We start from the raw sequence: 27,250 nt of genomic DNA, 5'->3' as shown, positions 1-27,250 counted from the left end.
ATGCGGATTTAGATTCAAACTAAAATCAGTAATAAATTAAGTATCCAAATATGGTACACATGGACAGACCAGATATCCAGTGCCTTAACAAATCTACCTGTGATTTAACATAGACATAAAGATTAGGCAAGCACCACGGTCTGAAGATATAAATCAGGAATAGGACAGGACAGGAGAGAAGCTGACAAATAGAAATGTGCATTTAGTTTAAACCAAACCTAAACAAACCAGAATATTTTTTCTCAAAATCGAGCCAAAGGAATTAGTCCCTTTTCAAACCAAAAACCAGTTGGCTCGGTCAATTTTTCAGGTTCAGATTCAATTTACATTAAAATTTAATTGAACTAAACCAAAAAACCGGCCTCGTTTCTAAACACCCCTACTGAAAAAACGAGCCGACAATAGAAACCTTACTGAGTGACATCTTGAAATGTGAGCATTCTTAATGTCAAATTAGAATTAGTTGTACCTACACTTTTTAATCAAAGGATGCTTCACTGGGCCGATGATTCCCCATAATACAAACTACAAAAAAAAAAGCTTAATGCTCAAATTTGAAGAAAAAACGAATAAATAGACGAATTACCATTACAAAATACAAATACAGTGAGAAAAAGAATGCAACATTGCGTATGATGAATCATACCACAACTCCATCAGATAAGTGGACCTTATCTTATTAGAATAGTGATGGGGATAGCATGGCTCAACAGTCCGTCGGTATTTTATCGTTTTATTGTAATCTCTGCTACATCAAACAGCCGTATGACTTCTTATGTGCTGTAAGAACTAACTAAAATGTTCCCCCATTCCGGAATAGTTGGGAGTGAGGACAGCACTTTGAAACTTCAAAACAACATACAGTGAAATATTGTGTGATCTTCCTCAAAAAAAAATTGTGGGATCATGAATGCATTAGCTCCACCATTAGATGGCATTCAATCCAGCAAGCTTCCTTAGCTTCTCGCACAGTATAAATGTGATCGTAGTTTGAGGACCCAATCTCGCAAAAATTGCAAAACCCCTGGCAATAATTTAAAAAATTAACACTCTAATAATCCGAAAAGATCGATTCACCACACAACTTCCGAGACTGCACAACAATAAACATGCCTCAGGAAACTATAAGTCTAAGTCCTGGTTGGGTATAAAGGACTCAGTAGGAACTCACCCCTTATAAAGTGCCCTAGGGCTTTCTGTAATCATAACCTGAAACCAAATTTTCAAAATAAATCAGACAATTATTATATACTCCTAACATTCAAATGTCACAACTTTCGTATACAGACACCATAATAAGAAATAAAAAAGCTGACAGACGAAGAACAAGTTCACAGTTGTAAGAAATCAAAAAGCTACTGCGAAATTTTATAGCAGCATCAGCTCATGTACTTTTAATTTCCACAATGATATTTAGTCATATCAGAAAGCCCAACAAAGTGACATGTAGAAATAAACATGCACACATGTTAATACAACATCTCTTGTGAGAGAAAGCCCTAATCTTTAAGCCACAACAACAACAGGACGAACATAGAGAACAGAGATATCCTGATTACAGCAGATAGACAAATATCCAAGCAACTATTTGAATACAAACTTGACATTTCAGCTTAAGATGAATGAAAATCTTGTACAGTTTCCAGTTGTATATTAATGTTGAGTGTCACATCTATCTCAATTATCTATTTTAGATATCAATAATATCTACAAGTTTTCAGGAACTCCCATTACCTTCGACGTAACTAACTAATTTGACATAGATACTACAAAGAATAAGAAAATTTTGATGATAAAAAATGGAAGTCAGATGATCAAAATGGGGGAATTTACACACACACACACATAAATAGAGAGAGGGGATTTGATGCCTGATATGCACAATGAAACCCATTCTTATAGCCTCCAGCTTTTTTAGATTCTCGTTGAAGCATGAGACGGGTTTTAATCATATCCACTGGTGCAGTTATAAGCGTACTAACTGTGCCCGCTATTGTACTTGATCTGAATAGGACAAACAAACATCCAGTTAACACTAACATGAATTAAAGAAGAAAATCACTTTCATGTGCTCTTGTAAATAAATGTGCCAAACAAAACTAATTCTACAAGTTGGGTAGAGCATCAGGGGCACATACGATGTGTACCAATGGCATCTATATTTATCATGACATGGAATATCAAAAATTTCCGTGCTTCAGTAAGCTATCAAACTAAAATGTCCAGTAAATGGATTGAACAATTGCAGTTCTTTTTATCCAAATTGGACGATTCAATTTGGCTAAATTCCTAACAAAAACTTAGATGCACTATCATTACAATATTGGAGTGTTTGTAAAAGATGACTACAAGTAAGGGGCCATACACTAGATGCAGATAAAATCCTTCTTCCATAGGAGTCCACCTAATTAGAACCTGCACCAATTGAAAGTTGAAACTTTAACAGAAAAGTACAATGAAAAGAAACATAGAAACAGATGAACATATTAGACTGCAGAATTGGAAATCAACAACTAAGAAAACATGGAAATTACTTGGGGGATATTCAGAGTGAAAAAGAGACCCGCTTGGTTTCATCATAAGTTGCCAATTGTGACGCAGTTAAAGCAGCAGCTCTAACAGTAGCAGGGCCAACTCCCTTCCATAGAGCCCATACTCCCTCCTCAGAGATAATTTTACGCAGTTCCGCAACTGGTCCAACTTGCTTCCTATTTATGTTCATCTGCAGTCTAACCTGATACACAACAAAAAGGCAATAAGAAACATTCAAAACATAAATAAAAATTAACAAAAAAAAAATCTCAAGAATGCATAAGATAATCGAATACCTTGAGAACTTCAACAGGGTTAGTGACAGCAGTAGCAAATGCACCAGAAATTGCTCCAGATGCAATCTTAACCAATAAATTAGTGGATCCAAAAGCCAAATCACAAGCATATTTCGACGGTTCATATAGCCCTAAACGAAGGCCTCCGTAAATTAATGACCTTATCAATGAAGGAGTCAATCCTGAGTACAATGCCTTTGGTCCCTCATTTTTCAATACTTGAACAAACAAACCTCCCTGTATATCATCACCCAACATGATAACCTTAAAAATCTAATCAAAATTGACCAAATAACCAAAATTAACAACCACAAAGGTTCCCCTACCATTCCAATTAAAGGACCTCTCTGCCCCACAAGTTGCATTTGCAGCCGAACTTTCAGGACATCTGTCACACAAATTGCATACAAGTACAATAAAATTGAAGGCAGTCATGACCACATCCCGATGAAGATCAAAGATTTTTTTACCTAAAGGATGAGTGAAGCCGGTGGCGACAGCGACGGAGGCGCCGCTGGTGGCGAAATGGTAAAATATTTTGGATGATGAGGTTGCCCATTCTTGCTTTTTGCTTACCTTTTCTGGTTCTGTAATCAAAAATTTGAGTTCAGCATCGGAATTCAGTTATTTTAATTGGGGAATAATATAAAAGAGGGAAGACGAGTAAATATCTGAAACCTGAATTGCTTTCCGTCATGATCTTATGATTTCATTGCCCAATCCCTACTGTGGAGAAAGTGAGATGGCATAGTGTACTTTTTGTTAAGTTCGCAATTGGCGCCGTATTTTTTTATTTTTAATTTCCAAGCTGATTTTTTAAATTAATCAAGAATTTTTCATAACAATCCGGAAAAAAAAAAGAAAATTTTAAAATTATTTAATTAAAAAATACATAAAAGAAAACACAATAATACACCAAAACACATTGAAAAACATCAAAAAAAAAATACAAATATATTTTTCTTAAAAACAAAACATAAATACTAGTAGTTCACAAAATGGACGGTGAACATATCACGTGTTGACGGCATGTAGATCACATGTTGACTGCTTATTGACCACCATCGGTTTGATATTTTTCCGGAAAAAATTCGGCAACCGGTCACCAGATTCCGACAATATATTTTTAATGTTTTTTCTTAAGTTTTTGGTGTTTTTTTTATAATACAATATTGTTATAGATAAATATTAAATATAAATAAAAATATTTAAATGGTTAAATATGAAATATAATTTTAAAAAAGTTACAGTAGTTTCTAAATAAAATTTAAAAGACGATGATAAATTTTTCATACCAACTTATTCTCCAAATGATCAATAATTAATATTTTTATTTTTATCAATTAAATTTTAAATTAGTTAATTAAATTTATCAATTATTTTCTTTTTATAATTGATGGAGTCTGCCTTCTGAACCGGTGAGTGAACCTGCAAAACAGGGTAGAAGTTAACCGGACGGTGGTTGTCCGATTAACTCTCCGATGCTAAAGTCAGTTTAGAGCTTTGAGCAGCGTTTTGAGTATATGAATGTAATTGTGATTCTAGGCATACCTCGTGCTGCTTTTATAGTAGTCGAATATACCTAGTAGAGTTGTATTAGGCAGGTGAATCCTACTTTGTAGGGATTCGGCCGTATCGTAGAGATTCTCCTGATTTGTCGGGATCTACCTTAATCTGATAAGAGTCCTATTTAGGAACGTCTTCCTAAATAGTCTTATCTTCCTAAAGTAGAGCTTATCCTTCCATATGTAGTGTTTGTGTCCAAATAGGACAAGATTTCCATATTTAGTCGTTTACCCGAATCCCGGACTCAAAGCGCTTTCGGCGGATCACGCGGGATTCGGTCTTTATTAGCGTGTTACCGAATCTTAGAGATTCGGCATCTCCTTCATATCTTTCGGTCTTCAGGGGGAGTCCGGTGTCGCCTGAGAGTGGATCTCCTGCAACTCGGCTCCATTATACTTACAGTAGGATTCGGTATCCATCATTAGCCCCCCCGCAAGTGAGCTGAAGTAGTTTGGCATTTATGCCTTAGCGGATTTTAGCTCTTTTGGAGCTGAGTTATTTTATACGGGCGAGTCGTTTTGTATTCCGGGCGAGTCGTTCCATATGTTTGTGGGTGACGTTTCTTCTTTAGTAAGATTCTGTGTTGCCACGTGTCGGCATTTAATGATTCAACGGTTAATGATTCAAAAGCGTTTTGTATTTAATCTCTTCGCATTTCTTCTTTTCCCTCTTACTTTGCTTTTCGAATTTACTCTCATTTCTTGTAGCTATTTCCTTTTCGTTCTTCGTTTGATTATTTGATTCTTCGTGACTTGTTTTCTCCAGATTTTTCAGGTATGTTTTCTTTCGTCGTTTGGATGTTAATATGGCTTTCTTCTTTGTATATTCTCCATAATTTATATTCTGGAAATTCCTTCTGTACTTGGTGTTCTTCGATGTGTTCTTCAACGTGTTCTTCAATATATTTTTTGTTTGATCCTTATTCTGTGTTTATGTTTGTGATTTCCTATTCTAGGATGCCTCTTAGTCGAGTGGAAGATGCATGCGCTGCTATGGCTTTTACCCGATCAAAGCTTCGTAGGGATGAAGTCTTAGATATCTATTTTAAGTATAGCTTTCCTTTTGATTATAGGGTGATATTACCCGGTGCCGATATGGCTGCGTCCGATTCTCCAGGGTCTTCTTGTAGGGCGGTTCTCTTCGAAGAGCAATTTGCTGATGGTCTTAGGTTTCCTTTAGATTTATTTTTAGTAGAAGTGTGTAGGGATTTAAAGGTTGCTCTGGGGCAACTTTACCCTGGTACGATTAAAGTAGTGCTCGCCTTTTCGGAGGCATGTAGGCTCCGGGGTTGTGCCCCTTCTCTCAAAGTGTTATATCATTTTGTAGATTTTAGGAAGTGTGATGGTTGCTTCGTTTTCGCCCTTGGCAGGGAAGGGCGGTCTCGTATTTATCTTCCTTGCCTAACCAGTCGCTGGCGAAGGCGTTTCTTTATTGTTTACCATAAATTTGCTTTTCTTCATTTTTCGGACGGTTTTTCTTCTCATCAGGTTCGGAGCTGTCCGTCTCCTTTAAGTTTATCCGAGTCAAAACTTGCTTTTGACATATCTTCCTGTAGTATTGTGTCGCGTCCCATTTTAGATGTCTTGGTTAATAGTCATCTTCGGAGTCGATGGTTTCCTTTGGAGGATCCTCCTCGAGGCTTGGCAGATCTTTGCTACTCTTTTGTTCAAGGTATATTAATTTGCTTAAGTTCTTTTTAATGTTTCTTTTGTAGGATGTCTTCTTCTTCTGACGATTTCCTTTCCGAATTTCAAGTAGATTTGGACGTTCCGATGGGTGGTCCTGACGTTCCTATCGCCAACATTATTCTTGGCGACATTGTCGTGGATGGGGCTCCTGTTGATATCCCCCTAGCTCCCGCCGAGATAGCGTTGCCTGAGGTTATTGTTATAAATGATGATGATGGTGATGACTCGGCTGTTCCAGTAGGTGACGAGGCGGTCCCGTCGCCACTTCCCCCTCTAGCATCATCTATCATCTCGGGGGGAGTTGGGGGTGTGGCCTCAGAGGGGCCTGTTGTTGCTGATTCGGGAGAGATTTCTCTAGGTCGAGACCCGGATTCTTCGTCTAGAAAAAGACGTCGAGTTGGCGATGATTCTCCAACGAGGGAGAGTTTTCCTGGAAGCTCTTCTTCTGCTCCAGACTTGGTTCAATGGGTCGAGGGTCAGGATCCTGCCAGCTTGCTGAATCCGAGAGTGCTAGCGGAATATATCCGGACTTTGGCGATTCCTGATGATGTCACGTGGTTCTGTGGTAGGCCGGGTCAGGAGCTTTCCGATCTGGCTTGTTTTCATGGTTTCTCTGTAAGTGCTTTCTTTCTTGAGTATAATATGTTTTTTGTATTCAGTTGTTTTCTTATTTGTTTATTTCTGGTGTGTGTAGGCTCTTCAATCTGTTCTGGTATTGAACGACCGCCGACAGTGTGCCGAGGAGGAGGTCGAGCGTCTGTCTGCTCTTTTGGCGACTTCCGAGTCTGAAAGGGCAAAATTGAAGGCCTCTTTGGAAGAGCATGATTCCCTTCTGGCGCAGCTCAAGGCGCAGGATGCGATTAATGATCGCCAAGTGAAAGTGATTGAGAAAAAGACCGATGACTTGACTCAAGAGATTGAGGAGCTCATTCGGATCAATTCCCTTGTTGGTGGGGAGAGGGACAGTCTTAGATCGGAGGTTGAAGGTCTTCACATCCGTCTGCTAGATACGAAGGCTTTTTACTCTGCTCTGATAAGCGAGTATCGCCTTGCAATTGGGAAGAAGCTTCTGGAGCAGAATCCTAATATTGATCTTTCTGGGGTTAACGGGTTGGATCCCCAGGCCATCGCCCGTGATCTCCTCGTCAAGATGTCTAAAGACCGCGTCTAGTAGTTTTCCTTTCGATTGTATTTGCTGATGTATTAATTTTGCTTTTGTAATTCACAATTTATGAATATATTTTCTTCGTGTTTCTTCGAAATGTGCTTTCGCTTTATTTTTATGTACTTGTCTTGCCTCGAGGGTTATTCTAAACCCTGTTCTTGGCGTTGCTTTTTATAGAGTTAATCTAAACTCTTTTTTGTTTTTGTTTCGAGTTAATCTAAACTCTTTTTTGGCGATTTGCCTTTTCTGAGTTAATTTAAACTCATTTTTAGCCTTTTGTGGCGATTTGCCTAGTTCGGCGATTTTGCCTTGAGTTAATTTAAACTCGTTTTCTTGGCTTTTTGCTTTTCTTGAATTTGATCTTTAATTTATTTTCTTCTTTCGTCTTTGATTTAGCCATTCGTGGCTGTTCTTGATTTTTATTTCTTTATTGGTTCGTCTGGCTAATCAGATGGTAGCAAAATTGAATTTTTATTGATAAAAAGATGGCATACAAAATATTAAAGATAGATTTGACGCCATCTGGTAAGACGGAAAGTCGTTACCGATGATGGGTCATTTTTCGTTCCTATTCTTCCTTCTTTTCGGTCTTTTTTTCTTGGAGATCCACCACTGACTCGTCATAGCACTTCTTGGCTATTCCTTGGTCTCCTCTCAGCGTCACTACTCCCTTTTCGGTTGGTACTTTCATTGCCAACGCTCTTATGCTGGTTACTGCTGCCGAATCATGGAGGAAAGGCCTTCCTAGGATGGCATTGTATGTCAGTTCCATGTCCACTATGTTAAATAGTGACATGATTTTCTTATTTATTCCTCTTTCTGGGCCGATTATTACTTCCAAGGTGACTGCTCCTAGTGGAGTGATGGAGGGGCCGCCGAGTCCTGATAGTGGGATTGGGACTCGGCGTAGCCTTGACGCTGTTCCTCCCAGCATTTTGTATGCTGCGTTTGTCATCAGGTTTACCGCGCTTCCTTCGTCGATTAGGATCCGCTCCATGTTCCAATTTTCAATGATAGTAGTTACTACCAAAGCATCGTTGTGGGGTGCTTTGACGTGTTCATAGTCTTCTACATCGAAGATCACTGGCGGCATGTGAGTTTCTCGTATGTTCATTACTTCCTTCCTCTGCTTCCTCCTGATCGTGGAGCTGCTATGCCCTCCACCATTAATCATGTGTATGGTTCCCAGAATTTTGGATGGGCGTTCGTCTTCCTTTTCTTTCGGCTTGTCTTCTCTGTTTCTTTTTTCTCCCTTGTCATTGCTCTTCTCTTTTCGGGCCACAAATTTCCTCAGCTCGCCTGTGTCGATCATTCTTTCGATTTCGACCTTCAAGTCCCTGCAGGTATCCGTTTCATGTCCGTAATCGTCGTGAAATTTGCAGTACTTTCTAGTGTCTCTTATCTCCGCTTTCATCTTTGGTGGCCATACCACGTTTTTGACGTTTTCTTTGATCCACATGAGGACATTAGTTCGGCTGGTGTTTAGCGGAGTGAAGTTATTCTCGTCATCTCTGGGATCGTATCTCGATTCATATCTTGTTTGGGGGGCGAATCGTCTGCTTTCTTCGGGTCTTCCTCTCCTATCATCAGGTTTGGACTCGGTTTTTTCTCTGGATCTCTCTTTCGATTCTTTTCCTTTTGCTTCCTTACCGCGAATCGCCCTTCGCCCTTCGTCTAACTCGAAGTATTTCTGGGCTATGCCCATTAGGTTCGAGAAAGTTGTGGGTTTATTGACTAGCAACTTGTCCACCAGCTTTCCGAATCGCGTCCCTTCTCGCAATGCTTCTGTCGCCATGTCGACGTTCAGGTTGTCTATCTTCATAGCTTGCTTGTTGAATCGTTCGATGTAGCTTCGCAGGGTTTCTCCTTCTTCTTGGATGCAGGCTCTCAGGATACTCGTAGTGGTTTTAGCTGGGATGTTTGTGAGATATCTATTAAGGAACTCCGTTGAGAGCGAAGCGAAGCTTTTGATCGATCCTGGTTTTAACTTGTTATACCATCTCTGGGCCGTGCCCGTGAGTGTGGTGGGGAAAACCCTGCAAAGAATGGCGTCTGATACGCTGAGTAGCCCCATGGTCGCTGTGAACCTAGAAGTATGGTCTCGGGGGTCTCCTTCCCCATTGAAGATTGGAAGGATCGGCAACTTCATGCTGTGCGGGATAGTTTCCTCCATGATCTCGGGCGAGAGGGGTGATCCTTTCAGCCTGAGGTCGTCTATATCCAATTCTTCAGATTTTAGTTTTTTGAGCGCTTTGGCGATCTTTTCTTCCAAATCTTCTTCCACCACATATGTGGCTTTGCTTTTTTGGGGTGTCTCTGACGATTCGCCCTCTCCTTCTTGGTGCTTTTTCTTAGTTTGCTCTTTCCCTGCATCTCTTTCATGTCGCTTACTCTTTGGCGGGGCGTCTTCTTTTTCCTTCTCCCTTCGTTCGTCTCTCTTTGAATTCAGACCGCTCCTGGCGTCCTCCTGGTTGTGCTCATTTCTGGGTGTCTCTGGTGATTCTTCGTTGGATTTGTCTCTGTTCGGACTTTCCTCGTCGCTGGTTCTATTTTCTCGCTGGTTTCTTGCTTCGTTTCTTTCTCCGTTTCCTCTGGTTCGGGGTTCCTTGCTTTTATTGTTTTCTGCCCTTGCCTCTCGTCGGCCTGGGTTTGCATTTTCTGTTCTTTCTCTTCTTCTGGGAGCTGTAGGGCTGAAGTTTTCTCTTAGGATTTTCATAGTTTCTTCGTGCCTGTCGTTTGTTCTTTTGGCTTCGCTAGCCAATCTGTCAAGATTTGCCTGTACAGATTCCAGTATTTTCTTCAGCATTTCGTTGTGTGAGTCTTGTGCTGCTGCGTTTGGTGCTTGTTCTTCAGTGCCTAGGTTGAAAGCAATTGGGATGCTTCCCCTTATTGGATTAGTTTGGTACTGGGGTGTTGAGAAAGAGGGCCCTCCGGTGTTGCTTTTTTCCCCGGAGTTGTGAAGCCCGTCTTCCGTCACGTTGATTATCTCCGGAGTGCTTTTTGGGTCCATTGGTTGTTTGTCTTTCAGGTTTACTCTTTCAGAAGTCATCTTCTTCAATGAGATTTGTATTTGAGTTCAGAAAAGCTCCTTCTTTTGAAGTTTAGTTAAGCTTTTCCCACAGACGGCGCCAATTGATGGAGTCTGCCTTCTGAACCGGTGAGTGAACCTGCAAAACAGGGTAGAAGTTAACCGGACGGTGGTTGTCCGATTAACTCTCCGATGCTAAAGTCAGTTTAGAGCTTTGAGCAGCGTTTTGAGTATATGAATGTAATTGTGATTCTAGGCATACCTCGTGCTGCTTTTATAGTAGTCGAATATACCTAGTAGAGTTGTATTAGGCAGGTGAATCCTACTTTGTAGGGATTCGGCCGTATCGTAGAGATTCTCCTGATTTGTCGGGATCTACCTTAATCTGATAAGAGTCCTATTTAGGAACGTCTTCCTAAATAGTCTTATCTTCCTAAAGTAGAGCTTATCCTTCCATATGTAGTGTTTGTGTCCAAATAGGACAAGATTTCCATATTTAGTCGTTTACACGAATCCCGGACTCAAAGCGCTTTCGGCGGATCACGCGGGATTCGGTCTTTATTAGCGTGTTACCGAATCTTAGAGATTCGGCATCTCCTTCATATCTTTCGGTCTTCAGGGGGAGTCCAGTGTCGCCTGAGAGTGGATCTCCTGCAACTCGGCTCCATTATACTTACAGTAGGATTCGGTATCCATCAATAATTAACTAGTAACAGCTTTTTTTTTATGGAAACACCCTATTTTTATTCTATTATCAATTTTTTTTGCCAGGTTCTATTATCAATTGCTCATTATAAATTTAGGAGCTGTTTAAATTTCTGTCTCATTATAATTCAGCGATGCAGCGTCGTTTTAATTATGTTTGCCAAACACACCCCTAAACTAAAAACAAAAGCGAAACCGTCGATAGCTCTCACTCTAAACCCCTTCAGAAACCTGCAGTTCTCTGCTCGCCGATAGCCGATCCCGGCCACCTCATTTCTCCGCCGTGTTTGTTTTCATAACACCTACAACAGCAGATTCACCTCTACTGTTCAAGTTTCCTTTTCCTTTTGCCTCATTATTTTGGTCGTTATTTTCATCGCTAGCATAATTTTAGGGTTTTGACACCAGCCATGCCGAGGTACAGAAATTAACGTTCGTTGAAATTCACATTAGTTATTATTAATTCTGATTACTCTTGCTTATTTATTTATTTTCTCTAAACATTTCATAATTTGATTAATTTGTAGGTATTACTGTGATTACTGCGACACTTACTTGACTCACGATTCTGTAAGCGTAATTTTGTCTATTAATTTGGTTGTGTTTTAGTGCAATACGTTTCTGATGATTATATTTTTGTGTGTTTATAATTTTAGCCCTCTGTTAGAAAGCAACACAATGCTGGTTACAAGCACAAGGTACAGTTCATTGCTACAAAAATTTAGTGTGTTTTTAATGTTGTTTGAGAAGCTTGAATTTGATTTTTGTGGTTTTATTTAGGCAAATGTGAGAAATTATTATCAGCAGTTTGAAGAGCAGCAGACTCAAAGTCTGATTGATCAAAGAATAAAGGAACATCTCGGTGCAGCATTTCAGCAAGTTGGAGCTGCTTATAATCAGCATCTTCTGGCACGGCCGCGTCTTCCTGTTCTACCAACACCTATGATGCCTATGGCAGGGAATCCGCAGATGATGGCCGGGTTTAGGCCGCCTCTTGTCCTGCCTCGACCTCCAGGTCCCCCGGGTAGAAATTATACATCACGAGTCTCTATTTCTTTAATAGAAATGAATCTTTGTCCTGCTATCTGTTATGTGTTTTGCACTGGCATTTTATCAACAAAGTAATTTCTTTCTTTTGAAATGAAAATTAGAGGGTTAATGTTATTTAGTTATATGGAACTATATTTCTGTAGGCTTTACTATTCAGTAGTTGATAAATTAGCAATTTAATTGCTTCATATTTATATTTATGTGTGAAATTTCAGTAGTTGATAATTCACTTTTTAATTGCTTTCATTATCATAAATTATTATTTGTCGCTTTAATGTGACGCATCATATAGTGATCTACTCTGTTAGAGGGAATTATGTGATATTTATTTTCTTCACCTGTTGGTAGGTTATTTCTCTGCTCCAGGCATGCCACCTATGATGGCACCACCGGGCACTCCTTCCTTACCTGGTCAACTTAATGGTCTTCCAAGGCCTCCTATGATGATGCCCCCGTCATCTGCTCCTGGAAGTACAACAGCGCTACCTCCTTCTAGTGGTGCCCCCTCCATGGCTCCTAATTATCAACCTAATCCAACACCACCCTCAAGTGGAGGCTATGATAGCTTCAATAACAACCAAGCTCCTGAGTCTAATCATTGATCTGTTCAAATTGGTATGCTTTGCCATTGTTTCTAATGAAGAAAGGAACTCATAAAAGAAACCTTTTACATGTATTTGGGATCATGTGATGACTGATAAGTACTGATATGCTGATTATTTCTAGGATAATGAAACTTAAAGCATTTGGACGTGTCCTTTTGGTAATGTCTATAGTATTGAAAGCATTAAGAAATGAGTTTTTGTTTTCATAGAAATGGATTATCTATGGTGAATTTCTGTGTAGTAGACAGCTTTTTTTTTGGTGTGAATTTATGTACAATGGAAAGTTGTGTTTGCAGAACTTCTACGTCACTGGATCCTAGTTTAAATGTCCCTTTTATAATAATTTCCTTGCTGAATGGTTTGTGTATGCCCTCTTTAACAATTTCCTTTTGTTACAGGCATTGAGAAGAAAGCAAAATCAACTACATAAACATTTCGGCCCCTGAATTAGATCCTATCTTGTGCTATTAAAGTTGTTCCAATGTGGTGCTAATCTTGTGTGCAACTGTCATTCTTTTTACAACTTAAGATACTGTTAAAAAAAGAATAAACATCGAGGTTTAGCTGGAGGCACTTGCTTTTTTCCCGAACTTAAATGTCATTTGATTTGGATGGATTAAATTCTCTGCTAATGCATTCTGACCGAAGTGATGCCATGGTGTATTGCATACAAGGACAGCATTGTAATTGTGGGTATGTTGCATCAATAGATTTTGGGTGATGATAAATCTGTTATTAGCCTTTAAACTTGAGTCTCTTTGCTAGAATTATTAATCATTTTGTGTATTCCAATCTTTTTTCAAAGACCATTTGTATTAATATTTTAGTAACATGGCAATATACCTGTGGTTTAGTTTCTTATCAAATTTATGGAGGTCAAGTTACTAATACTGTTTTTATACCATTTAATGATATAATCAATGCTGGATGGTTGAACAAACTTCCTAATAATCTTGGCTGGCTCGCTTTTAGTAGGAACTATAATGCTGGTGTGGGTACTTTAAAATACATTCACCTTATGCATCAATAAACCTGTTCTGGAGTCGCATGATCTATTTGTTTCTAGCATCATGAGAAACTGGCGTAAACTAGTAGCAGAGGGCAGCCATGCTCGTAAACAAATTCAAATTCAGGCTGATCCACTCGCCCAATATGTATATGAAACCCCAGAACTAGTAACAAATAAAACTTGAATAGTTCTGGACGTCATACAATCTTCTGTGCTTGAAGCCATATTTGTTCTTCATGACTTCAAAACTTCTGTCTGGCGCAAGTATAGCAATATGAGACATTGTCTGAGATAGGAACTATGAACAATTAATTAGTATATTGCAGTTTGTTCAGCAACAAAATGACAGGGTTTGACATGATTTCGTCTGCAAAAGGGTCTTTTAATCACCATAGAACTTGGTGACCATTAATCCTATGGCTTTTTACAACAAAAAAACAGCCCCTGCTTTGTCTCCCCATGGTACGCATATATACGACTTTGAGCAAAAAGTGTAAGACTAGCAAATGATCATATCTTCTTCACCTTGTGCTGGAGCGCTTGTTTCTTTTAGCTTGATTTGTGAAAAGTCGATGCCTGTCCATCAATCATCAAAAGGCAACATCAGCAAAGTAGCGGAAAAAATCTTCGAAAGAGAACAACCCATTTGGCAGGCTTAAAAAACTTGTCAATTAATAAGATTCTCTACTATGATTATGGTACTATGCCAACCCTGACCTTTCATATTCTAATTTCTGAATAACTATGCCATTCAACAGAAGCTCTGAACTATAAACAGCTGCTCCTGCAAGCCGGGTTAGTCCGTATTAGCTTAACAAATTTGAGAGATACTTTTCACTAATATGAACCAAGTTTTATTCTATTATACCATTATCAATGTAAGGCACACACAAAGCATAATCTTCTTCACATGAAAGGATCAATAAATCATCTGGGATTTTCTGGCCAGACATTTGACAATTTTCCATTACCTGAAGAGCAATTTCTCACAAACGACCATTAGTATAGATATAGTTACTTCAGAAGCTTCTAATCTGAAAAGGTAGGGTAGGACAATATGCATACCTGGCCATGAACTGCCTTAACCAAGCTAGCAATCATACCTTCATCGGGTTTTACATTAGGGGTAATTAAGACACTCATACCCTGCAAATGGATCGGATGTTTATAATTCCAACAACATGATACCGTGGATATCAAAAGAAAATGAAGTAGTACTCACCTTCAGAAGAGAATGGTGGGTTGCACGAGCCAGTGAGGCTGCCATACTGAAACCAAGTTTCTTTTCTTTCTTGGCATCTCTCAGGATAAAGTTTTTCTCATCAATTAGGCAGCTTGCTTGCCCACAGCTCTCAAGCCATAAATGAGTCACCACTGGTTTACCAAGAGCAATAGCTTCCAACATATTCCTTGTTCGAACAAAATGGTCTGCTATGAAATGTGTAGCATCCATTGAACATGATGCAATTGCAATGCCCAACCGCGCTATGATCTGGTACACATATATGGAGAACACGTATATGAATTTTATGTGATCATGCTACTGATGAGAAGGATAGGAAAACAATATTAAGTTATAAACATAACAGAAGAAAAACCTTCTTCTGCTGCCTGATGATATCATCATCCAAATGCTGGCTAAATAGAACTTTCACATCTGATGTATTCATTTTCTTTCTCAAGTCTTTGAACTTCAAGCCGGGTTTTGAATCTGGGATGCCTAGTCTTAGAAGCTCTTTTGAAAGGGATGATTTGGGCAGAATTTCGTAGCATGGTTTTTCTTCACCTTCTATTCCATCATTTGTTGACATGTTATTAGCTCCATTTGAGTGGATTCGTCTCCTGCGAGGCATTCTTTTCCCTTTACGGAAGCTCCAACCATTGTAATTTAAAGAATTCGCCAAGGACGGTACCTCTAAGCTACAGGGTTGTTGAGTCTGTTCATTGTTTTTCAATACATCAGGACTATTGCAGCACAATTTGGTAAGCTTCCCTTCAGCATCCAACACTTTATCTACTCTTACAATTCTTTTTCTTTTGTACGTAATTAAACTTCCCTCCATAATAGCATTGTTCCTTTTCGCTGGACTATCTGACTCTTTTTTAGTTTCGCTTCCCGTCTTCCACTGAGCAAATGACTCCCCTTTTGTACAATTTCCTCTACCACTCAAGACTTGTGATGGTTTAGCACACAGAGAACGTTTCTTTCTTTTGTATGTAATTATACCGCTCTTCACAGTATCATTGATAGTTTCCCCTAACTTAACTGAACCAGCTTCACCTTCCTTTTTGTTCAATTTTCCTGTAACATCTTCCTTTATTTTGTTGACAGGTATTCCTGCTGAAAATTCATTATTCAACCTCTTAGCCGAAATATTGCTCCTTTTTCTTTTTGTTGGTATTTCAAATTCAGTATCTAACTCTAGATAACTAGAGTATCCCCAAGATGAATTGGCATAAGCATAACTCTCTCTTTGCTTTGACATTTCTTTGATGTCTTCCAAATCAGAAAACATACCCTTCTGAAGGCAAGAGTTTTTTAAACCAATTTCACTCTTTGCCACACCTTGTGAAGGGTTCTGAAAACATTCACAAACATTATTAGTACAATTGCAACTATGTGATAAGGCTGCCATAGCTTCAGCTGCCATTTGAGTACCAAAACCAACATCAAAAACATGTGATGCACTTTCTTCAATGCTATAAGCATCTGAATCCTTCCCCAATTGGATTTTGTTCAACACTTCATTCGAGTTTTTGACAGAGTCATTCTCAACATTCAATTCAGATGCTAGGTTATATCTGCTCATCTCTTTTCTGCTGTCAACTGCAGGCCTTAAATCTAAACTGGGTGAAACTGCCACTTTCTTACTCAGGAAATCAATTCCTCCGCAATAATCATTATCAACCCAATTAAAAGCTCCGTTTTCCCCACCTGAAGACCTGGTTTTAAGTTGTTTAGCCAAACTTTGACAGCCCTTAATTCTCGAGACAGGAGACACTTTCTTCCTGACAATATTTATAGGTGTAGTCCCCCGAAAAGAGTCTACATTGTTAAGTAAAAGGTAGTTATCGACAAACTCAAGCGCATTAGCTTGAGAAGACTCTCTAGGTTCTTGAGAGCCAGTGTAATTCAACTCTGTAAACTCCTGATCACGAGCTACCTTCCGAGAATAATCCCTTCCCACATTCGGACTTTCATCAACAATCAAAGCTTCTTCAATCCCCAGTTCATCAAACATCATACATTAGTCATAAAATGATAGAAAAATTAATGCAAAACAACCCAAAATTTTCGCAGATAAAATTATTAATTATTGCAACACTACTAACCTGTGCCACACTGTTGCACAGAGTTCCCTTCATCTTCACTGTCGAGGACAACTTCCTTGTCATACTCGGTTATTTCGAGCGGCCGGAGACCGTCCTCTGCACATTCAGAATCCTCCACTACCTGGGAGTCAAAATCAAGGGTCACCAGTGGTGTTCCATCGGAGGAATCATCGAGTGAAACGGCATCGTCCAAGGGTTCAGTATCTTCCACCATTTGATCAGTACCATTCATCTTTTCATAACCTAATTCTGTAAAATCAAAAACCAATAATTAATTTCAAAAAACAAACAAAACTTCACTCTCTTAAAACACCATAAAATAGCAAATTAAACCCAAAATTCAAGGGTTTGTGATCAAAAGAAATGATAAAAGAAAAGAAGCTCATACCAGGTGGCGGTGACTGAGAGTGGAAATAGAGGACTTGGGTATCAGTGCTGTCGTTGCTGTAATCATCCATGGTAGATTAAGCGTTTATATTTTCTAAACTATAAATGACCGAATCACCGAGTTTTTGAACTGTAATTTGCAGCCATCGGAGTACAAAACTTTGGAGGGAAATGAAAAACGGCTATCTTTATTATTTAGTTTATGTAATTTGGAGAGCATGGACAACAAGGGCATTTGGTCTAGTGGCATGATTCTTGCTTAGGGTGCAAGAGGTCCCGAGTTCAATTCTCGGAATGCCCCTTTCCTTTTTTCTATTTATTGGCTCCCATTATTAGATTTTGTTCTACTATTTTTTTTTTGCCAAATACTATTTTATTTCAAAACACCAATTATAACTAATTTTTTGATTAAAGAAATACTTGCGCTGAAATGAAAAATAATACATAATCTTTAGTTTAGGTATATCAAAACTAATATATCTATTAAACTAAATATATTATAATTCTTTTATTTTATATCATATGTACTTTTAATATACTAGTTTCACATTACGTTCGTGCTACGCACATGACTCGTAATGTGACTCGTCAATTTATGTATTAATTAAATTCATTGCAATTATATTAATTTATTTTATTGTTAATCAACATAAACTCAGTTAGAGTGTTTGTTAGACACTGCAAAGGTCGTGGGTTCAATTTTTTCCCACAAACGTCCTTCCTTTCTCAATTATTAAAAAAAAAATTACTGATATAATTTATATATAAGTAAATAAAGAGTGTGATTAAAAGTTCATAAAAACATTACTAATTTAACAATTATTTTTTAATCCTTGTGTAAATTTAATATTGTCTATTTTTGTATGAAAATAATATTTAGGATTACCTATTAATATATTTGTAATTTTTACTAAATTTTAAACTATAAAAGATTATCTATTAATATAATTTAATAAATAACTATAATTTTTATTAAATTTGTAACGTTTGTCAATTTGAATATGATATATGAAATAATTCAATGAATAATAATTTCTATAACTTATTATAGGTTTTTTAGACTGAAAATTTGATGTATTAGAGTTCTCAAAGTCAAAAGAACTTGATTATCTTAGGTTTAATTTCACAAAAAATCACTATCTTTAGCATCTTTTGCATATTCAACATGAACTTTTAATTTGCCAATGTCAGACATAAATTTTTTATTCCTTTTTCAAATTAAACATTAGTTAGTTTTTTAAGAAAATATTGCAATATAGTAGGAGATGCTAATACTAATTATATTTAATTATTTTTAAGAACATTATTGTAAATGTATTTGTCCCCCGTCCATACTTTTTATATAGTATATATAGATTAGTTATTTTAGACTAGAGATGGCAATAGTAAGGAGACTTTCCGTGCTCCATGAGAATCCGCCTTGAATGAGACGAAAAATCTTATTAATTAGCTTCATTCGAAAAAAGAAAAATTTCACTCTTCATTTATGAAGAGTGTAGTTCCAATTCTATAAGGATCTTCATCCCCGTCTTCATGGGAATCTGATGTATATACATGTATTATTATTAATTTTTATATATATATATACACATATATATAATTTCGATTTTGACATTATTTAATTTTATTTAATCAATATAGTTTTATTATTAAAATTTCATATTGTATAAAATTATATAGTGATAAAAAGATTAAAAGATTATGGAAATACAATCATCAATTCGAGTTTGATTATCTTTAAATCCAACGTGAGTTTTTCTATTTGAACGTGTTCCTATGTCGTCGTGATCAAATGAGAATAAATAAGAGACTAGTGGGATTGACATGAGGAGGATAAGAATAGCTACATACAATGTCATACATGTTAATTTAGAGATTTCTTTTTAAATTTTAAAAAAATAAAAAAGAATTATGCCTTAAAATAAAATATTAAAATTACTTTTTCTTAAATAATTAAAGCCATTTCAATGACATTAATTATTATTAAAACACTTTAAATCTTTAATTTGAATGCTAAAAAAACTGTCATGTTTAAAAATTAAACGGAATTAAAAAATTCACGAATACATAAATTTACATGAGATAAAAATAAACACGGATATATCTTCAGTTCCCACCAATTAAATGGGGATGATACTTTTTTTTTACAGAAGTAGCGATGGAGATGGAGGTGACTTTTTCGTCTCACCCCGTCCTATTGTCATCATTAGGGGTGTCAAAACGGATCATGACACGATAACATAATTCGCTTTACACGTAAATTTGGCGAATCTGAGTTGAGGTTTAGCGGATTCGTGTCGAAAACATGTCAACCCGTTTATGACACGAAATAAATGAGTCGTGTTACTGATTGACTCGGCAACCCATCTAATCTGCATAACCCGTTTACAAATTATATTATTTATAATAATATTGAAATAAAATATTTTTAATTTCATAAAATTAAATTAATTAAATTAAATTATATTAATATATAAATAAAATTAATTGTATTAAAATTTTATAATTTGAGTATTAAATGATAAATTTGAGGTTAAAATTATATTTATATAGTTCAAATATTTTTAAATGTTAAGTGTGTCGTGTTAATTGTGTAATTGGAAATGGAAAGTGGACTCTCTCTCTAAAATATTTGCTCTCCCTTCTCTCTAAAAGAAAAGTTCTTCATTTGTTCATCTTTTTAAGGGTGGAAGAAGATGATTTCTCTGGCATTAGCCGGAAAATCATTTTCTTTCCGCCCATAATACTATTTACTATAGATCTACTATGTCCTTCTTTTAGTTGAATAAAATCTTTGATTATGAAGTTTTTTGGGTGTTGATTTGTATTTTTCATATTTGAATAAGTCTAAAGGTTTTTGGTGTTTGTAGGTGCTAGATCTATCAAGGTTTTTGATGGGTTTTTGAATTTGAGATCCGATTCTTTAAGATCTAAAATATATGTGGGGTGTCTTTTAGATCTATACAAGTTTTTGAAGATCTTAAAAAATGGGGGTTTTTAGATCTATCAAAGTTCTTGTAGATCTATATTCGGAGAGTTTGAAAACCCATTTAAACTACTGTAGATCTAAAATTAGGGAGGTTTGTTGGGTTATCTTTGATAAGAATTCATTGAAGATGAAGATCGGAATGCTAAGCTCAACTGGATAGAGCGGTTTCAAAAGCAAATCGGAAGAAGAACTATCCAAGTACTCCGTCTACGAGAAACATAGTTTCATCGTTGTTAAATTTATGCGGGAACATAGTCACAGATTTTTTCTCACTTTTGATTATTTATTGCTTATCTGGAATTGTTACTTAGTTTCTAATTGTTCAATTTTGAAAGATCATAATGTGGGTTGTGATATGACTTTTATATTTTGTACTTGAATCTTCTTAATGAAATTCTATCGTTTGGAAAAAAATAAATAAATTGTGTAATTGTGTTAATCGTGTCGTGTCACCCGTTTATCTTAATGTGTTAATCATATTGTATCGTGTCATTCGTTTAAAATTTGTGTCGTGTTAGAGTTGAGGATTTTGACATGATTTGTTAAACGGATCGTGTTCGTGTTGACCCTAATCGTATTAACAGAGTGGGTCGACACGACACGACCCACCAACCCGTTTGACACCCCTATCTGTCACTATATTAGACATGGAGATGAATGCTGCAGAATGACGTAAATGCCCTTTTGTAAGAGAAATGTTCAGCTGAAAGACCAAAATGCCCCCAGTTATAACAGTCAAACGTTAATAAGAGAAAAAAGGGGCGTTCCGAGAATCGAACTCGGGACCTCTTGCACCCAAAGCAAGAATCATACCACTAGACCAAACGCCCTCATTGATTAAATCGATGATATTTAGCTATCAATACTACGCAAAAACTGCACCATATCTACAGTTTATTACCTGTAGATAATTATCTCTAACACTAAATTCAAGTTACAAGTGTATATAAATAAATATAGTGAACTTTCAAACAATATTTCCATTTATAAAAAAAAAACAATATTTCTAACATTTTATCCTCTCCTATGCGTATAAGTAGTGGCAGATTCAAATTCTTTTTTTCATACAGTAAATAAAATATAATGTAATATATATTTTAATACTATAAATTTATAAATTTTGGTTTCATAAATAATTTAATGTGAACAAAATTATAACGGAGATATCAGTACAACATAAGAGCATCTCCAAAGGACTCTTTAAAACAGTAAAACTCTCTAATTTAAAGAGTTTATTTATAAATTTAAAGTCCAATGGACTCTTTATCTTTAAAATTTAAAATAGAGAGTTGGTTTGGCTCTCTACATATGGAGAGCCAATTTCACTCTCTATTCCATTATCATTACTAATATTTTGATTTTCAAAATAAGATTGACATGATTTGCTTTCCAACAATCGGGCTTTTAAAAAAAATCAACTCCACTCTTAGAAATAACTGGTATCGCACTGAAACAAATATACTCACAGCTATAATAATTTTCTCATCTACAACAATTTTATTTAACTCTTCGACTCAAATTTGAGAACTATATATAGCAAATATTATGCATCCTTCACAGCAAAGTGAAATTCATGCCTAGTGGGTGAATGATTTTATTTGTTATTGCCGGTGGCTGCAATTTAAGGTATCGATCATAAAAATAGCTTTTAAGTTTTACTAGACAATAGTTCATACCTGAAATATGCAGGACTCGTACATCATTTTTATCATATTACGTGAAATTTCATTTTCAATAACATTCACTCATTTTTAATAAGAACCCAAACCCAAAGTTGTTTGATGTTTACGCATTATACAGGTGCTAATTCATTTTTACCGAAATAAATGAATTTAATTGAAAAAGGTCAAATTAAATTATTAGAATTTAAAGAGTCCATTGGATTTCATTTATAACTTTTACTCTTCATTTTAAAGATGCTCTTTATTTTATCAAAGATGCTCTTTAAAATAAAGAGTACCCTTGGAGATGCTCTAAGGCTCGAGAGTGTTCAATTTGTTCCTTAGTGCAGCTATGTGAAATTTAATTATATCGATCAAACTCGTCATAAGAATGCTAAAAGACAGTTCCGAACGTTCATTCCGATCATAAGTGAGTACAAGTAGAGAAAAAAAGAGAGTAGAAAGAATAATAAAAATGTAGAAAAGAATATCAGAAAAGGTTTTATATGAAGTCATATTTATAGAGAATTTGCAAGGTGTAGTTTGTGAGTGTTTATCCCACGCAACGGAAGTGTCACGTCATTTTTACAAGTTAATAAGCCTTTGCGATATAGAATTTTTATTTATTATTTATTTTTTTATCATTAAATCTTCACACATGTCAAACGCCTCATTGGTTTGTTACGGGAATGACATTACCAATCTCAATGTTAATTTGTTGAGCTGTACAATTATGTTATTCTTTGGGCTGTTAATAAGAATTGACTAAAATTTAAAATATTTATAAAATTTAGGAAAAATTTCATAAAAATTCACCAATTTTAAACGTTTTTTTTTATTTTAATTACGCCTTTTAAAATTTATCTCAGAAATATACTACTTATAAAAAAAATTAGAATTGATAAAATTTTAAAGGTCTAGTTGATTTTTTTTGATTGATTTGATTGGACACTCTCTTTCTGCTTGTCAGGATGAAAAGTGTTTAAAAAAAAGGCTTAATTACTTAAAAATCACCCACCTTGTAACTTTTTTTCATTTATACCATGACCTAGGAAAATTTTCAATTGTACCTTATTTTTAATTTTTATGTTTCATCTCTACCCTAATGAGTTGAATTGACCTATTTTCTTTTAAAAAAAGTTTAAATTAGTCCTTCATTTTTAACTTATATTCTAATAAAACGTTAATGTTAATCATTTATGTATCTTGTTTTTAATATTTTCATCTTTAAATTAATTAAATTATCAAAAAAATTACTCTTAGAGTACAAACGAAACATAAAAATCGAAAATAGGGTACAATTGAAAATTTTCCTGGGTCGTGGTATAAATGAAAAAAATTATAAGGTGAGTGATTTTTAAGTAATTAGGCCAAAAAAAAACTTATTCAATGTTTAAAAAAAGAAATCAGTGTTCACACCGACGCGGTTAATTTTTTTCAGTTTAACCGTCAATTGAACTGGTTAAATAAAATCTTACAAAAACAAAATTATTTTGAGCATGGTTTATGATCCAATTGTCAATTTAATCGTTGGTTTAACCAATTTAGATAGTTTAATTTGGTTCAACTAATTCAGTCGTATCCAATATGATTGGATCAAATTTTCAATTTGTATGGTTAATTAAACCCAACAGCTGACCGGTTTCCAAATCAACTGACAAAGTTTGATTTTTTAATCACTAGAATTATTTTGCTGATTATGATGAGAAACTGTTTAGAAGTAGATAAAGTGTTAATTTAGATGATAAAATGATTTTTTTTTTTGATCAAGGACATAGGCCAAGGCCATAACTACACTAAGTGAATCTACAAAATCTGGGCATGGATACACCAGCAAGATCTTCAAAAATCAAACAAGCAATTCCACTCAGCATAACCTCAAAAAAACTCCGCCCTAAGGGAAGAGAAAAACCATAGTTAGCCATCCAATCCACACACCGGTTGCCTTAATAAGATCAGAAATTTCATTCTGCAGATTCAAGCTTTCAAGAATTAGTTGATAAGTTAGTTATTTAGATAGCTAAGAGTTTGTTAAAGATTCTGTTAAGTTAAACAAACTCTGTTAGCAGTTAGAGTTAAAACTAACGTGTATAGTTAGTTGCCAGCTCATATAGAGCCGATATATGCATAGCAAATATGAATAAAACACCTGTCATAAAAGGTGTGTATAAATATTGTAAAACTCAGCTTTATTGATTTAATGAAAAAGTTATTCTTCAATCTTCTTCTTTAATCTTTTTCTTCTTCATTATACAAAGCTTACACAGAAATTTAATATGGTATCAAAGCAAAAAATTTTGCTTCGCTGATTAATCATTTCATATTCTTATATTTGATTTCATCTTTTCCTTATTTTCTTTTTCTATTACGTTTTTCTTTAGTCAAAAGAAACATACAGACACAATTTCTTTTATCATTTGATTCATTTTTTGATTTTCTTGAGAAAATTAGGGTTTGTTCCACATTAAACAAACAAATTTCATTCTTTCTTCTTAATTTTCCCCTCAGAACAGTTCATTATGGTTGATTCTGAAAATACTTCAAGTCCTTATTATCTACATCCTAGTGAAAACCCATCTTTAGTTCTTGTTTCTCCACCATTGAATGGTCAGAATTATCACTCCTGATTTCGATCAATGAGAATGTGTCTTCTCTCGAAGAACAATTTGAAATTTGTAGATGGAAGTATCTCAGTACCATCTCAAACAGATCATATGCATCCAATTTGGGAAAGGTGTAATACTATGGTGCTTTCTTGGATTCTGAAATTCTTATCACCATCAATAGCACAAAGTATTTTGTGGCTAGACAATGCAGTTGATGTATGGAGAGATCTATTTGACAGATTCTCACAAGGTAATGCTATGAGAATTTCTGACTTACAAGAAGAAATTGCTGCACTTAAACAAAATAATCTTTCTGTTACTGAGTATTTTACTCAATTAAAGATTCTCTGGGATGAATTTGTTAATCTTAGGATGATTCCAGTGTGTTCTTGCATATCTCAATGTCATTGTGATGCTTTAAAAACAGTAAAAGAACAACAAGAAGGTGATTATGTTATTAAGATTTTTGAAAGGTTTAAATGAGTCTTACTCAGTAATTAGGACTCAAATATTGATGTTAGATCCTTTGCCAAAGATTAATAAAGCCTTTTCATTAGCTATGCAACATGAGAGACAACTTACAATAGGACTGACTATTCCTCAGAACATAGAGCCTACTGCCTTTGCTACTCAAGCCAATTTTTCTTATCAGCAAAGACCTATGTTCAATAATAGTAATAGAGTTTTTAAACCAAACATGACTGGTGCTACTAGTGGACAGAATTATCGTCCTCAGGGGGGACAAAAGAGGTTTTTTACAGCTCCTAATAATGGTAAACCAATGTGCAGTTTTTGTGGATTATCTGGACATAGTGTAGATATTTGTTTTAAGAAACATGGATATCCTCCAGGTTATGGACCAAGATTTAGACCACAGACTTTTGTTAATCAAGTAGGTGAATATGTTCATGATGAGGGACGACAATATCAGGATGGTTATAGTTTTGATTCAACACAAGATCAATATCAAGATTCTTGTGATTTTGGATATTATGAGAATAATAAGTTGTCTGTTGAGGGTCAAGATCACAATATAAATCAAGCTGGAAATAGTGTTATAAAGGCTCCTATTATTACACAAGATCAATTTACTCAGATGATGACTCTTCTGCAAAGTCAAACTGCAAATACAACAGGAGGAACTACACCAAAAGTGAACATTATTTCTACTAACTATGATGTGAAGTCACAATCTGAAGGTACACAATTCTTTCTTATTCTTATTTTAAGAATTTTGTAGGATGTTCTATTGCTAAGAAACCTGTTTGTTTGGATTGGATTATAGATTCAGGTGCCACAGATCATATTGTTTGTTCTTTGAATGCTTTTTCTTCATATAAAACTGTCAAAAATGTTTTTGTTACATTACCTAATCATTCAAAGATTCCTGTGACACATGTTGGTATTGTTAAATTTAGTTCTAGTTTCATTTTACGTGAGGTGTTGTTTGTACCAGATTTTTCTTTTAACTTGATTTCTACAAGTAAATTAACATCTCAGTATGATTATTGTCTTATTCTTTATTAAGAGTGTTTGCATAATACAGGATGTAACCAATTGGAAGATGATTGGATTAGCTAAACAAAGACATGGACTTTATCATCTTGATAAAGAGCAATTTGAGACTTCTGCTGCTGTTTTTGATGTGAAAAAAGTTAATAGTATAGGCACTTGTGTTGATTCTGTGGATAATTGTTTGATTGATTCTGTAAGCAGTAAGAATATATGGCATTTTAGGTTGGGGCATTTAGCTAATTCTAGACTGAAAGTGTTACAATCTGTTGATTCTAGTATTACTATTCCTGTAAATAGTCATTGTAAGGCTTGTCATCAATCAAAGCAAAAGAAAAATTCTTTTCCTTTAAGTACTTCTATTTCTACTGATTGTTTTGATCTAGTGCATATAGATATATGGGGTCCAGCAAAGTCTTTTTCTTTGTATGGACATAAGTATTTTTTAACTATTGTTGATGACAAGAGTAGGTTCACTTGGTTATTTTTATTAAAATTAAAATCAGAAGCAAGGCAATTAGTTAAGAATTTTTGTCAGTATGCAGAAACTCAATTTAATAAGAAAGTCAAATGTATTAGACCAGATAATGGTTTAGAGTTCTATATGCCATAATATTATAGTTCAAAAGGAATAATACATCAGACAACATGTGTATATACTCCTGAACAAAATGCTATTGTTGAAAGAAAACATCAACATATATTAAACATTGTTAGAGCTTTAAAATTTCAAGCTTTTTTACCTTTGAGTTTCTGGGCAGATTGTGTTAGTCATGCAATATATTTAATAAATAGGAATCCTTCACCTGTAATAGCAGATAAAACACCTTATGAGATTTTATATAATAAGGTAACTGTTTTTGATAATTTAAAGGTTTTTGGATGTTTATCATATGCTTCAACTTTACCTCCAAATAAGCATAAATTTACTCCTAGAGCAACACAATGTATCTTTATTGGTTATTCATCTACAACTAAGGGTTATAGACTTTTTGAAATAGATACTAAACATGTCATTATCTCTAGGAATGTAAGATTTTATGAACATTTGTTTCCATGTCAAGAATCCAGTATTCTTAAAGAGACATTAGTATTACCAGCAACTATTGATTATAAGT

General features: G+C 35.4%; 3 protein-coding genes and 2 non-coding genes across 9 annotated transcripts; 2 read left to right on the top strand and 3 right to left on the bottom strand.

Annotated features, from left to right (window-relative positions):
• Positions 1-553: 553 nt before the first annotated feature.
• Positions 554-3,602, bottom strand: LOC126685672 (uncharacterized). 4 transcript variants are annotated; one of them, XM_056106417.1, is made up of 9 exons: positions 3,507-3,602; positions 3,299-3,415; positions 3,155-3,216; positions 2,829-3,065; positions 2,564-2,734; positions 2,366-2,415; positions 1,844-2,004; positions 1,172-1,209; positions 554-1,024 (listed from the first exon to the last, which is right to left on the bottom strand). In XM_056106417.1, the coding sequence occupies exons 1-8, from the start codon at positions 3,523-3,525 to the stop codon at positions 1,187-1,189; spliced, it is 840 nt and encodes a 279-aa protein (XP_055962392.1). In that variant the 5' UTR covers positions 3,526-3,602; the 3' UTR covers positions 554-1,024; positions 1,172-1,186. The 4 variants fall into 4 exon arrangements, with proteins under 4 accessions (XP_055962392.1, XP_050235544.1, XP_055962393.1 ...); XM_050379587.2 differs by having other exon boundaries at positions 1,872-2,004; XM_056106418.1 differs by having other exon boundaries at positions 1,004-1,093.
• Positions 3,603-11,112: 7,510 nt separating this feature from the next.
• Positions 11,113-13,363, top strand: LOC126688309 (U1 small nuclear ribonucleoprotein C). The gene is made up of 6 exons (XM_050382961.2): positions 11,113-11,398; positions 11,508-11,550; positions 11,637-11,678; positions 11,761-12,004; positions 12,379-12,645; positions 13,034-13,363. Exons 1-5 carry the CDS (start codon positions 11,391-11,393, stop codon positions 12,630-12,632), a joined length of 591 nt encoding a protein of 196 aa, XP_050238918.1. The 5' UTR covers positions 11,113-11,390; the 3' UTR covers positions 12,633-12,645; positions 13,034-13,363.
• A 400-nt stretch (positions 13,364-13,763) lies between these two features.
• Positions 13,764-17,450, bottom strand: LOC126688307 (uncharacterized). Of its 2 annotated transcripts, none has more exons than XM_050382959.2 (8): positions 17,366-17,450; positions 16,978-17,226; positions 15,243-16,861; positions 14,867-15,136; positions 14,710-14,790; positions 14,513-14,615; positions 14,362-14,428; positions 13,764-14,220 (listed from the first exon to the last, which is right to left on the bottom strand). In XM_050382959.2, the coding sequence occupies exons 1-8, from the start codon at positions 17,433-17,435 to the stop codon at positions 14,166-14,168; spliced, it is 2,514 nt and encodes an 837-aa protein (XP_050238916.1). In that variant the 5' UTR covers positions 17,436-17,450; the 3' UTR covers positions 13,764-14,165. The 2 variants fall into 2 exon arrangements, with proteins under 2 accessions (XP_050238916.1, XP_055962232.1); XM_056106257.1 differs by having other exon boundaries at positions 14,362-14,422.
• A 143-nt stretch (positions 17,451-17,593) lies between these two features.
• On the top strand, positions 17,594-17,665 carry TRNAP-AGG (transfer RNA proline (anticodon AGG)). The gene has a single exon. It is a non-coding gene; the product is annotated as a tRNA-Pro (tRNA).
• A 3,446-nt stretch (positions 17,666-21,111) lies between these two features.
• Positions 21,112-21,183, bottom strand: TRNAP-UGG (transfer RNA proline (anticodon UGG)). Its single transcript has one exon. It is a non-coding gene; the product is annotated as a tRNA-Pro (tRNA).
• Positions 21,184-27,250: the final 6,067 nt, after the last annotated feature.

The sequence above is a fragment of the Mercurialis annua genome, linkage group LG6 (assembly GCF_937616625.2).
Source record: "Mercurialis annua linkage group LG6, ddMerAnnu1.2, whole genome shotgun sequence".
Lineage (NCBI taxonomy): Eukaryota > Viridiplantae > Streptophyta > Magnoliopsida > Malpighiales > Euphorbiaceae > Mercurialis > Mercurialis annua.
This window is presented reverse-complemented; position numbering and strand designations above follow the sequence as displayed.